Source organism: Onychomys torridus, chromosome 1 (genome assembly GCF_903995425.1).
Source record: "Onychomys torridus chromosome 1, mOncTor1.1, whole genome shotgun sequence".
NCBI lineage: Eukaryota > Metazoa > Chordata > Mammalia > Rodentia > Cricetidae > Onychomys > Onychomys torridus.
The window spans coordinates 3,893,063-3,907,787 of NC_050443.1; the positions used below are offsets into that span (position 1 = coordinate 3,893,063).

The window sequence follows — 14,725 nt, forward strand, 5'->3', positions numbered from 1 at the left end:
TGGATATATAGGATGCAGTATGGATAAAATGTGATCTAATACAATATATGAAGACATTGATTTCCTAAGGCTGTTGTGAATATTTATATGATGACTGGCAGTTCTAGGAACTGCCACTTAAAAATTAAATGTCAATACATGTAAGTTATTAGTATCATCTATATAAGATAACATTTCCATAAACTGTTCAAACAACAAATATAAATATCTTTGACATATGACTAGTCCAACATATGACTGAACATATATGTTCAGTGTGTCAACATGTCTGGTTTATGAGGAAGGATTGTCTAACAGCTTTTACTTAATAGAGTGTTTACAGCTGCTAGTAAAGCTGTCCTCTGTGTTTGTCATGTTGACTGTGGTTCTCAACAGTTGAAGAGCACAGAACAGGGGTCCTTAGGATCCCTAAAGATCAACAGGAAGGGGGAAATAGTGGGGAAGCCTGCAGTCAAAGCTTCATCTACATGCCTCAACCACAGACGATAGTCCATTGAAAAAGTGTGAAAGATTACACAAACAAAATTTAGGAGGTACAGGGCAAAAAATGTGACCACCACCATCAGGACAGTTTGGGCTGCTCTGGTCTCAGCATGGCCTCTAAGGTTCTGATTGGGAGTGAGGATGTGCTGTGTTCGCTGGTGATGTCTATGGAGGAGAAGCACCATGGAGACACTGGTCCAGGCCATGATGCTGATGAATGTGGCATCATGGGCAAAACGCAAGATAGCCATGCCTACACTGAATCCAGATGTGGAGCAGACCCACTTGCTGTTATTGTTAGTGTCATTGACTGTGCTCTGTGGACCACTGACTTTCATTGGAATATAGACATTATTTAAGACACTGAACAACCAACAACTGTAACAAGAATAACTCAGGACATCAGGGGTTCTTCCTCTGAGCATCAGCCTACCCCAGTGACCAGAAACAAGAGTGACAAACTGATGGATGCTCAGGGCACAGGTGGAGCACATGTTTGTACTTCGAGCCACCAGACGAATGAAGAATTCAATTTTGCATTTCAGGTTAGTTGGAGGACTCCTTGGAACAAAAACCATCATCTTGTTTGGAATTGCAGTCATGAGGAGAAGGAAGGCATTGGCCAAAGCCAAGTTGCTGACAATGACCTGTGTGGGCCTCAGTTGAGAACCAGTAAATATGGGAGAGAAATTGTGGACAAACAGAAGAATGTTGGCTAGAGTCCCAATCCCAACCTGGAAAAGCAGGAGCATCTGAAGAGTCAATTCCTCAGTGGTTTTTAGAGCTTTACTCTGAGAGGACATGGACATGACTTCTGTGCAGTCTGTAGTGATGGACCAGGAGGAACACTCCTGTCTTCAATACACTTCTCAATGTCTGAACATAATCAGTGTTTTGAGACTTTACTTATCCTATGAAGGGAGACACTACTGTATCACACACAGTACAGGAGCTTGGCCTGGAGAATGCTACATAGACAACTTTTGTACTTCATGTACTTTCCCTCACCTCATGATGGAAGTGTGTTAGTGATACAACTATATCTTTCTTGGGCAACATGACACCCATGATAACACATTATGGCATAAAAGCACATGAACACTGAACATTGGAACACATATTTTTATCTTTCAAATGCAACATCTTCCCTCAATGATACAATTTTAAGAAATACAAATTGGAGTTTGGAGAGATAGATGTTTAGAAGATTCATGCTCAAATCAGGCTTCCACATGATGATTCACATCCATCTGCAACATCAGTTCTCCAAATTGAATGCCCTCTTATGTCTGCTGTGGCACTGCACAAATGTTGTACCTGACATACAGGCAACTAAAGTTCTATATACATAAAGTAAAATTACTATATCTTAAAGAGGATAACAAAACAAATTATAATTCAAAAAATTATGTAAGTAAATTGAGTAGCAAAAAACAGTCAGCTTTTGAGAAAATTTTATACAGATCATAAAAGTGATAGAATATAAAATATATCAATAAAGTAACCAGTTCTCTGATCACACATATGAATATCAATTTATACACACATATCTCTGTATACATAAGCAACCACAAAATTTTTATGAGAAAATTTGTTCAGCAGATAACCACCTTCTGTGAGGTGATTGTTTGCAAGACTAACTAAAAAAATGAGTAGCCCTCCAATATACAAATGACAAATGGATTGAGAAAGAAATCAATGAAACAACACCCTTCACAATAGCCACAAATAATATAAATTATCTTGGTGTAACTCTAACCAAGCAAGTTAAAGACCTGTATGACAAGAACTTCAAGTTATGAGGAAAGAAATTGGAGAAGATATCAGAAGATAGGATGATCTCACATGCTCATGGATTGATAGGATTAACATAGTAGAAAAGGCAATCTTATCAAAAGCAATCTACAGATTCAATGCAATCTCCATTAAAATTCCAACACAATCCTTTACAGACCTTAATACTCAACTACATATGGAAAAACCAGAAAACCAAAGATAGTTAAAAGAATCCTGTACAATGAAAGAACTTAAAGAGGTATAAAGATTCCAGAGTTGAGAACAATAGTAATAAAAAAACCACGTTACTGGATAAAAACAGAAAGATATGGACTCCAAGACCCATACATAAGTTCATACACTTGTGGACACCTGACATTTGATGACGAAGTTAGAAGTCAAATTATACAGTGGAAAAAGAAGGCACATCTTCAAAAATGATGCCGGTCCAACTGGATGTAGACATGTAGAAGACTGCACATAGATCTGTATCTATTACCATGTACTAAACTCAAGTCCAAGTGGATCAAAGACCTCAACATAAATCCAGCCACACTGAATCTGTTAGAAGAGAACATGGAGAATAGACTTGAACAGATTGGCACAAGAGACCACTTCCAGAATATAACACTAATAGTGCAGACACAAGATAAGCAATTCATAAATGGGACCCCATGAAACTGAAACGTTTCTGTAAGGCAAAGGACACTGAAACTAGGACAAAACATCAGCCTTCAGAATGGGAAAGATCTTCTCCAAACCCATATCACACAGAGGGCTGATTTATAAAATATATAAATAACTCAATTTCCACATATATTTGGAAAAAATACCCAGGGCCAAAAGTATTTCATTTGTTCATAATTTTGTGTGCCTTACCTATTTTAAAGAGGAAGCAGAAACTGGAGATGCAACTGAGCCATCATCAGCTTCCTTCAGCAACACTCAAAATGAGTGATACACTATCACAGTTAAACCATTTGCAAAGACCAATTCTTTTGAAACAGATGTCTCTGAATCATGGCTTTGAAAGCTCTTATTTAGTCAGCAGCTGAATTCATATATTGTTTTCCAGAGGAACAGTCTGTCTCCATCCATCAGCTAAAAACCAGCCATCAAAACTTGAACTAGATGTCAAGTTCAAAGTCATTTTCTACTAAATGTTAAGCTGTGAAACAGACATTTCCTTTCGATGAAGAAATCATTGGCATCATTAGGTAAAAAAGAGACAAAAAGCAACTTTCCTAACCATTAATGTTGACTTCAGAAAAGTTTCAGTAGGGAGAAGAGAATGATAAGCAAAATCTACAGTTGCAAGAATCCCACCCATCCAGACACAGCAAGAATAGATTGCTCACAGAGATGAAGGCCAGCTCCTGAACACTTACTGAAGAAACAAAGCTCATATTTATTCTCCATTTTAAGATCTTATCTTCCCTGAGATAGTTCCAATGAAATGCTTACATCTCCAGTATAATCCAGGGAATATTGTACAGAGGACAGAATGAACACAGGGTACCAATGTTCATAAAAAGTATTGTTTGCTAGACTAACACCCTCAGAGAGTGCATTACTTTGTCATCTGTGATGTCAGGGACAGTGTTTGCATGGAGACTACATCCAATGAAGGAAAAAACATAGGTCCTGAGGGCAAATCACATTTTTTACCTTATTAATGATAATGTTTTTGACTTGGTTGGATTCTAAGGAATAGCTGTCAGAATTTAGAAAAAGTTTCCCATGTTTCCTTTGGGAGCATCTGAGTTTTTAATTTGTGTTGTAATCAGGTGTGGACAGGTGTGCTCCAGTATATGTCAAGGCATTTGTTGAATGCATTTCCAAGGCAGCTCATTGCACAGTTCTGTTTCAAACTTTCAAAAAATGCTGGCATGAAGTCCTTCAAGAAAATTTTTGCATCTTTGAACCAACAAGTGTTGGGAAAGAGCCATGACCTTGAGAAAAGCCAAAACGGAGATAAGTCACACACTGTCAGACATCCCCATGGTGGGTAGTGGGGCTTGAAGTAATACTAGAGCATACAAAACTTTGTGGCTATCATGCTTAGAGCAGAGAAAGAAGGAAGGGTAATTCGAAGCAACATGGCTGTGCTCTGTAAGAGCCTTGATAGGATGTGGGAATATGGAAGAAAAAGTACATATTTCATCAATATAAATTTTTTTTTTACAAATCTCTTCTTCAGCAAGGTTTAAGGTGTACACATCTGAGGTGGTGTTGTGTTCCCAACAATATTATGCACCCTAATAAACTTATCTGGGTTCAGAGAATAGACAGCTACTAGAACAAAGCCAAAAATGGTGGCTAGAAAATGGGTCAGAGCAAGCCATAGCAGAAGTTGGGCGGTGGTGGTGCATGCCTTTAATCCTAGCATTTCAAAGAAAGAAATACCTCTGGATCTCTGAGTTTAAGGCCACATTACAAACAGCCAGGCATGGTGACACACACCTTTAACCCCAGACACCCAGCCTTTAATCCCAGGGAGTGAGGGTAGAAAGAGAGAGGTATATAAGGTGTGAGAAACAGGAACTAAGTTGGTTAAGCATTTGGCTGGTTTAGCATTCAGGCTTTGGAGCAGCATAGTTAAGCTGAGAGCCATTGGGATGAGGACTCCGAAGCTTCCATCCTGAGGAAACAGGATCACCTGAGGAATTAGCAAGGTGAGATAGCTGTGGCTTGTTCTGCTTATCTGATCTTCCAGCATTCATCCCAATAACTGGCCTCATGTTTGATTTTATTAACAAGTACCTCTAAGATTCCTACTACACCCATCTTTTAGGGGTGGCCCTTCCTCTTGTGGCATAATCTCCTGCCAGGTGATTGGCCCCATGTGATGTGAATGTTGAATCTCCAGTCAAGCCAGACGTTCTTTGTGTTGGATACAATGAGTTTTTCTTTAATTACCTTCTATGTCATTCTAATTTTTTGTAGAACAATTATCCCTGGTCAATATTGCAGGAATCATGAAACATCTAACTAGACCAAAGATACAAAGTAAAAGACAATGACATTTGTGGGGGTCCTCTCACTCTGAGCCTGTTGGCCAGCAGATCGAGAGGTGAAAAAGGCAGATGGGGCAACAGAAATCTTTAGTGACCCCTGAGCAGGATTACAGATAGCTCTTTGGGATACAGATTTCATGATTACTTTCAATTTTATTCCAGAGTATAAAGAATGTATAGGACTGGAGAGCTTAGGGGCAAACCCTAATTTGCATTAATGGGCACACACACCCCTATCACAAGGCTTAGCATGTGGCAGTAGAGTCCTATAGCAGAGCTCCTCGTACAAGTGTTCTAAGTGCGGATATGTGCCAAGGACTAAGTTAAAGCAGAATCAGGCATTTGGTTTCAGAGACAGCTTTTGAGTAAGGTCAGTTTTCCAGTCCTTAGGACATGCTCCAGATAAGGTTAGATAGAGAGCAGGAAGTTCTGCTAGAGGGAAGTAGTTCCATTTTGCTCAGCTTGTAGAAAAAGCTACTAGGCTTATGGCAGTTTGTGACCTTGACCAGTCAGCCATGGCTTGCAACATCTTCCTGATTTAGTTACTAATGGAGATGCATCATTGTAAACCTTGAGGAATCTCTCACATGTGTGTGAAGAGATGAGGGTCTAGAAGTGAACCATGACCTGATTGTTGCTCATTTTATCAATGGTGGTGGCCAGAGTCAATGAAGAGGGCAGGGGCCAAGCTTCCAAATAAAACAGTATAATCAGAGGACTGACAGAGGATGGGAGCCATGAAAATGAGCAGGAATGGAACCAGCTAATTTGCTCTATGGCTGGAATTTTTAGAGCAGGTCTTTAAGGAGTATTTTGAGGGTGGTATCATTAATTTTAACAACATCTGATTTGTTTACATAGAAACCATATTCTTCCCCCAATACCAAGCGAGTCTCCCAATGTTCAGCAGTTATTATGTCTAGTGTTCTTCTATTGTGGAGCACAACCCTGGCAGGAGAGTTCTCCAGCCAGAGGATGTGTCAGGATGATGGCAGTTGTTATAGCCCTGGCAGATACAAGGGAGATGACAAGTCTTATTCCTACCAGTAAAAGAAGGAATGTCTCTCGTCTTTGGTTGACAGCAATGTTCCTCCTTCCCCCTCAGATAGATATTCCTGTGGAATAACCACAAGGGGGCTACAAAAAACCTGGCAGGGGTTTGTCTATTCAGGATGTTTTACTGAAACTATTTCATACACACCCTAAGGCTTTGCCAGAATTTCTTTGTTACTTTCAATACATTTCCTCTCTATAATCAAGTCTTCTTTCATTTTAATTACTCCAAAAGTCCAATAGTGCTGCCCACAGGTTTATGGATTTTGAGTCATGCTCAATGGCATGGGGACACTGCCAGGTTTTATATCACAAACAAAATTGACACTATTTTCCCACCATCTCTCCACCTACCACCTTCAACTTGTGTTGGGACATCCCTTCTCCATTGCCAGTCCATACTGGAATTTTAAGCTGGTTGCTCACTCTCAGGGTTGCCTCTGGTAACAACAATACCTGTAAGAATATTTCTGTCAGAAATTCCCACAGATTGTGTCACCTCAGTAGCACCAGTGGTCACATCTTGACAGGTTGTTCAAAATTAGAGCAAGCTCGGTCCAGCACTTGGTGAGACAATCCATAAAGACTTCTTCAAACTGATGTTCTTCAGACATCCTGGGGTAGCAACTAGAACAGAGTGAAGTCAGCATCTGGAACATGGTTCTTGATCTTCTTCATGAATGCATATTTCTTGGAGCCACCCGGGGACACTCACTGATTCCGTGGAAGGTTATGACCCATTTTATGTTATCACTCCACTCCAAAGAACTGCTGCAATCTGTCATGGTGTCTATTGGTTGTCAAATGACAGACATGTGAGAATCACCATGGCAACACTGGTCTAGGCCAATGCTGACAAAAGGGAGTCATGGGCAAACCACTAAAGACTGCATCTCCACTGAAACTAGTGGGGAGCAGACACACTTGCATTTAGAGTCAGTGTCATTGAGTTAGACTGTGGACAGGTGACCTTTATTAGAGTGAAGATGTCATTTAAGAAACTGAGGAGCCATTGAGTGCCACAGGAAAAACTCAGAACAACCATAAGTTTTGAAACCCGAGGACTTTGTTTGAACCATTTGACTTATATGGTTTAATGGGGGAACTGATTCCTTCAAGTGTTTAGATGGGCCCCACCTCTCTCTCTGTAGTCCCTGCCCACAGAAAACACTCCAAACTGTGGCTTATCCCTCAGGGCCACTAAAGACCCTGCCTACAAGGTATTTTTCATCAAGACATCCAGTAACCACGCCATGGCTACCATGGCAAATGTGTCTGCACAGATTCACACACACACACACACACACACACACACACACACAGAGAGAGAGAGAGAGAGAGAGAGAGAGAGAGAGAGAGAGAGAGAGAGAGATGTTGCTCAAATTCGAAAACAGACTTATAATAAAAACCCAGAGCCAAATATTGGGGTAAATGCTGGGAGATCACAGAGACAAAGGAACAAGGTTCTGCCACATCACACCTCACCAACACCATGAATACTCCAACTGAATGTCTCTATGTCTTCAACTAAAAGGGACTTTTTTAAATCATACCTGGTTTATAAAAGGGAACTGGAGGTTCTCTTTTGGAGTTTTTAGGGTTAACAAAAGGATTTAAAAACACAAGCTGAAGGATGAGTTGATTCTAGTTGAAAAGAAAAGGCAGGCATGCCATAAATCTCAGAGGCAGGCGGGAAAGGAACATGTCATGCAGAAGAGCTATGAACTCCAGTTAAGCCACCATGGAATTCAGCCACACAATGGAAGACAGCCACGTAGTGGGAGTTGAGTTGAGAGGGTAGGAAGAGACTAAAGAATGCCACTCTTAGGGCAAGATTGCTTAGAGCAGAGATAGAGAGGAAAGTGACTCAGAACAGCTTGGCTGTGCTCTTGTATAAGCCTGTGCTAGGCAGAGAATCTGGAAAAGTAAAGAATTTCATCATGGCGATAATTTTTCTAAACTCTCTTTAGCATGGCTTAAGGTGAGCCCAACTTCCTAAGGTGGCCCTTCCTCCTTGAGTCAGAATACCTCAGGAAGGTGATAGACCCATGTAACTTTAATGTTGAATTAGGCCGGAGTATGTACTTGCTAGCCTTGACCAGGTTTCTACTTAATGGACTTCACTGTTACTCAAATGTCCTCCCCTCTGATGTGGAAACACAAAATCACTGAGGAACCAGATCAGGGATCAGAGATTCCAGCCATTTCTGGCATCTCTGATATCTGGAGAGGTTGATGGTACTCAGAGGTCCACAGACATTCCTGGTTGTAGACAAGAAAGAATCTGGTTATTTTTATTTTCCATCTCATTAGTAGAAACTGCATAGGCAATATATGTCCCCGTGTTCTTATCTTCCCCATATGAATAGGTATGAACTGGTTCTCATTTGAGGTGTGAATGTGCTGCACTCTCTGGCAGTGTCTGTGCAGGGCAAGCACCATGGTGACACTGGTCTAGACCATGATGCTTACAAAGGAGAGTCATGGGCAAACCATGAAAGACAATGCCTACTCTGAAGTTAACTCCCTTTTTCAATATGTTCTTGGAGAGAAGGCTCCTGTTGTTCCTTATAACTGATGTGGGACATTGAGTACAAGAGAAGGGGGACCCCTCAGAGAGATCTGTCTAATAAATCACAGAAGGACACTGAAGTTCCATTTGTGTTAGAGGTAGACAGAGGGAAATGATCCTTGACTGGAGCCTGGGAGGAGATGAGAGTGAATTAAAAGCAGGAGTTATTAGAGTGGAGAATCCTAGGCAGGAAACTAGGAGAATTAGCATGAGAGTTTTTCAGCTTTCTCATTAAAGCCTTTGTATTTGTGATTGGTTCACAAAATCATCCATTACCCTCCTCAATCATTTTCTTTTGGCTGATGGCTGGACTCATCATCTGAGAATTGCTTGGTTCCTTTGTGTTGTAGAAAGATTAGATTTAGATATGTGGTGGTTTGAATGAGATTGGCCCCTGTAGACTCATATATTTGAATTCTTGTTCCTAAGTTAGGGGAACTCTATGAGAAAGGAGAAGAGGTGTGGACTCCTTGGCAGAGGTGTATCACTGCATTGGGATTTGAGAATTCACAAGAATCACAACATTCAGAACACAGAGCTATACATGGCATGTCTGCATCAAAACCCTCCTCTTTGAACTACAGGAGAGGAGGCAAAAGAGCATAAGAGTCAGAGGGAACAGAGGACACCAGAAAAACAAGGCACACAGAATTAACTGAGCAAGATGTATATAAGCTCCAAAGACAGAATCAGCAAGCACAGGGCCTACAGGAGTCTATACCTTGCCCTCTGCATATAAATTACTGCCTTTAGCTTAGTGTTTCTATGGGATTCCTGAGTGAGGGAATGAGTGGGTCTCTGATTCCTGTGTCTGCTCTTGAGGATCTTTTCTTTTTGGGGGGATGCCTTCTTCAGTCACAATATGAGATGTTTTGTTTTCTCTTAGTATATTATGTTTTGTCTCATTTGGTTTTCATCTCTAAAAACACCATTCTTTTCTTGTTAGAGTTAGAAATTATGCATCCAGAGGAGGGGACTGGGTTAAAAAGAAGGAGGAGAAACTATCATCAGACATATTGTATGAGAACAGAATCTACTTTCAACCAAAGGAAACAAATGAAAACAATTAAATTTTATTTTGTATGTATGAAAGTTTACTTGGATATTTATATATGTACAACATGCATCACAATAAACTGATTGAATACCATGGAACTTGAACCACTGAATCCACTTGCTTGGGTTGAGCCAAGAGCAGGTCCCTGAGATACAGATTCTACCAGCTCCAATGAGACCAACAGCTAAAATTAGACCCAGAGGTGCCCCCTGAGACACAGACACAACAAGCACAAAGTGGACCAATAGCAACACACTCAGACACAGGCCCCTCTTAAACCTATTAGAGGAGGAAATGGGCACATGTCATGGGAAAAATACATATAACAACATAAAGAACAATACAGGTATCAACAGAACCTAGCCCTACTCCAGCAGCAAGACTTGAACATCAAATTTAGAAGAAGCAGAAGAAATTGACCTTAAATTAGCTTCTTGAAGATGCTATAGGCCTTTCAAGAAATAAATATAAAAGTACCTTAAAGAAGTTGAAAAAAACACTAACAAAAAATTGGAAAATATCAATAAAGACACTTAGAAAAAGACAAATAAAAAATTGGAAGAAATCACTAAATCCCTTAAAGAAAGGCAAGAAAACCTTGAAAAAGAAACTAAACATGTGATGGAAACAATTCAACCCTGGAAAAGGGAATTAGAAACAATGAAGAAGAAACAAACAGAGGGAATGCTGGAAATAGAACATCTGAGTAGATCAGCAGGAAATACAGAATCAAGCATAACCAACGGAATAGAACAGATGGAAGAGGGAAACTCTAGTGTAGAGGGAATCTCTAGTGTAGAGGATACAATAGAGGAAATAGATTCACCTGTCAAAGAAAATACCACAACCAAAAAAGTTATAACACAAAATGTCCAGGAAATCTGGGACAGCATGAGAGGGAAAACCTAAGAATAATTGAGATAGAAGAAGAAGGATACCAACTCAGAGGCAAAAAAATATTTTCAACAAGATCACATAAGAAAACATTTCCAATTAAAAAAGGAAATGCCTATGAAGATATGAGAAGCCTATAGAACACCAAAGAGAATAGACACCCAAGAAAAGTACCCTTGCCACTTATTAGTTAAACAACTAAACGTACAGAAAAAAGAAAGAATATTAAGAGCAGCAAAGAAAAAGGCCAAGTGACTTATAAAGGAAAACCCATCAGAAAAACACATGACTACTCCAAGAAGACTTTGAAAGCCAGAAGGACCGGAACAGATGTAATTCAGACACTAAGACCATGGATGCCAGCCTAGACTCATATACCCACCAAAACTTGCAATCACCATAGATGGAGTGAACAAGACATTCCAAGACTAACCCAGATGTAAACAATACCTATCCACAAATCCAGACCCACAGAAAGCACCAGAAGGAAAATTCCAACCTAAGGAAGTCAGATACACCCACAAAAACACAGGCAATAGATAAACCCACAGCAGAAAATCCAAAAAATAGAAGTGCACACATTAATACCAAAAGATGACAGGAATTAAGAATCATTGGTCATTAATATCTCATAATATCAATGGACTTAATTCACCTATAAGACACAAGCTAACAGAATCTACACAAAACCAAGACCCATCATACTGCTGCGTACAACAAACACACCTCAACTCCAAAGGTACACACTACATCAGAATAAAAGGCTGGCAAAAGTCTTTCCAATCAAATGGTCTTAAGTAGCAAACTGGTGTAGCTATCTTAATATCCAACAAAATAGAATTCAAACTAAAATCAATCAAAAGAGATCAAGAAGGACATTACATACTCATCACAGGAAAGATCCACCAAGATGAAGTTACAATTCCAAACATTTTTGATCCAAACACAAGGGCACCCACATATGTAAAGGGAACATTGCTAAAGCTTAAATCACACATAAAACCCCACACATTAATAGTGGGAGACTTCTACACCCCACTATCACTACTGGACAGATATGCCAGATCAAAACTTAACAGAGAAATAAGGGGCTTAACGGATATCATGACTCAAATGGACTTAATAAATATCTACAGAACATAACACCCTAGCAAAAAAGAATATACCTTCTTCTCAAAACCCCAATGGAAACTTCTCTAAAATCAACCACATACTAGGTCAGAAAGTAAATCTCAACAGACATGAAAATAATAACCTCCTTTATTCTAACAGACCACCATGGTTTAGAGTTATATTTCAACAACAAAAATTACAGAAAGGCTACAATCTCATGGAAACTGAAAAATGCCCAACTGAATCACCAATGGGTCAAGGAAGAAAGAAAGAAAGATATTAAACACTTCATAGGGATCAATGAAAATGAATGTACTATATACCCAAACTTATGGGACACTATGAAAGCAGTGCTAAGAGGAAAATTCACAGCATTAAATGCCCACAAAAACAAGTTGGGGAAATCTCACACCAGTGACTTAACAGCACACCTGAAAGCTCTAGAACAAGAAGAAGCAAAGTCACCCAGGAGGAATAGATGCCAGGAAATTATCAAATTTAGAGCTGAATCAATAAATAGAAACAAAGAGAACATTAAAAGAATCAATGAATCTAAGAGCTGGTTCTTTGAGAAAATAAAACAGATAGACAAGCCCATACCCAAACTAACTAAAGGCTGAGAGAGAGCATCCAAATTAACAAAATCAGAAATGAAAAGGGAGACATAACAACTGACCCTGAGGATATCCAGAGAATATTGGGTCATCCTTCAAAGACCTGTACTCCACAAAATTGTAAAATCTAAAAGAAATGGATAATATTTTGAATCAGTACAAAATACCTAAGTTAAATCAAGACCAGGCAAACTATTTAAATAGACCAATAATCCCTATGGAAATAGAAGCAGTCATTAAAAGTCTCCCAACCAAAAAAGCCCAGGACCAGATGATTTTAATGTAGAATACTACCAGATATTTATAGAAGAGTTAATACAAATACTCTTTAAGTTGTTCTACACAATAGAAACAGAAGGAACATTAACAAACTCCTTCTATGAGGCTACAGTTACTCTGAAACCTAAACCAAAAAAGATAGAAAAAATAAAGAGAATTACAGACCAGTCTCACTCATGAACATTGATGCAAAAATATTCAATAAAATATTGGCAAACAGACTCCAAGAACATATCAAAACAATTATCCACCATGATCAAGTAGGCTTCATCCCAAATATTCAAGGTTGGTTCAACATACAAAAGTCTGTCAAAATAATACACCATATAATCAAACTAAATGAAAAGAACCACATGATCATTTCATTAGATACACCAAAAAGGCCTTTGACAAAATCCAACATCCCTTATGATAAAGGTCTTGGAGACATCAAGAATACAATGAATATAACTAAACTTAATTAAGGCAATATAGCAAGCCAACAGCCAACATCAAATTAAATGGAAAGAAACACAAAGCAATTCCACTAAAAACAGGAACAAGACAAGGCCGTCCACTCTTCCCATACTTATTCAATATAGTACTTGAAGTTCTAGGCAGAGAAATAAGACAACATAAGGAGATAAAGGGGATACAAATTGGAAAGGAAGAAGACAAAGTTTCACTATTTGCAGATGGTATGATAGCATACATAAGTGACTCCTAAAATTCTACCGGGGAACACCTACAACTGATAAACACCTTCAGTAATGTGGCAGGATACAAAATTAACTCAAAAAAAAAATCAGTAGCCCTCTTATACATAAATGACAAACAGGCTGAGAAAGAAATCAGAGAAACATCACCCTTTACAATAGCCACAAATAAAATAAAATACCTTGTGATAACTCTAACTAAGCAAGTGAGGGACCTGTATGAGAAGAACTTTAAGGCTCTGAGACAGAAATTGAAGAATATCTCAGAAAATGGATAGTTCTCCCATGCTCATGGATAGGTAGGATTAACATAATATAAATGGCAATCTTACTAAAAGCAATCTACAGATTCAATGCAATCCCCATCAAAATCCCAACATAATACTTCACAGACTGGGAAAGAACAATACTCAACTTCATATGGAAAAACAAAAAAATCCATGATTTCTGAATGAATTAGTACAATAAAACAACCTCTGGAGGCATCATGATCCCTGATTTCAAGCTCAACTATAGAGCTACAGTAATAAAAACAGTTTGGTACTGGCATAAAAACTGACATGTGAACCAATGGAATCTAAAGGAAAACCCTGACACTAATCTGACCATTCATGAACACCTCATTTTAGAGTATTTTGAGGGTGGTATCATTAATTTTAACAACGTCTGATTTGTTTGCATAAAAACCATATTCTTCCCCCAAGACCAAGCAATCTCCCCATGTTCACCAGCCATTATGTCTAGTGTTCTTCTATTGTGGACCACAACCCTGGCAGTAGAGTTCTCCAGCCAGAACATGTGTCTGGATGATAGCAGTCGTTATAGCCCTGGCAGGTACAAGAGAGATGACAAGTCTTATTCCTACCAGTATAAAAATGAATATCTCTCATCTTTGGTTAACAGCAATGTTCCTCCTTCCCCCTCAGATAGATATTCCTGTGGAATGAAAACAAATGTACAACATACCCAAACTTATGGGACTCCATGAAAGCAGGGCTAAGAGGAAACTTCATAGGATTACATACACACATAAAGAAGTTGGAGAAATCTCACACTAGTGACTTAATAGCACAACTGAAAGGTCTAGAACAAGAAGAAGCAAACTCACCCAGGAGAAACAAACACTGGGAAATAATAAAATTGAGGGCTGAAATCAATGAAATAGAAACAGA

The 14,725-nt window shown here is 39.0% G+C and overlaps 1 protein-coding gene across 1 annotated transcript; it reads right to left on the minus strand.

The window, feature by feature from the left end:
- Positions 1 to 368: 368 nt before the first annotated feature.
- Positions 369 to 1,292, minus strand: LOC118590479 (vomeronasal type-1 receptor 4-like). The gene has a single exon (XM_036198437.1). The coding sequence runs from the start codon at positions 1,290 to 1,292 to the stop codon at positions 369 to 371; it is 924 nt and encodes a 307-aa protein (XP_036054330.1).
- Positions 1,293 to 14,725: the final 13,433 nt, after the last annotated feature.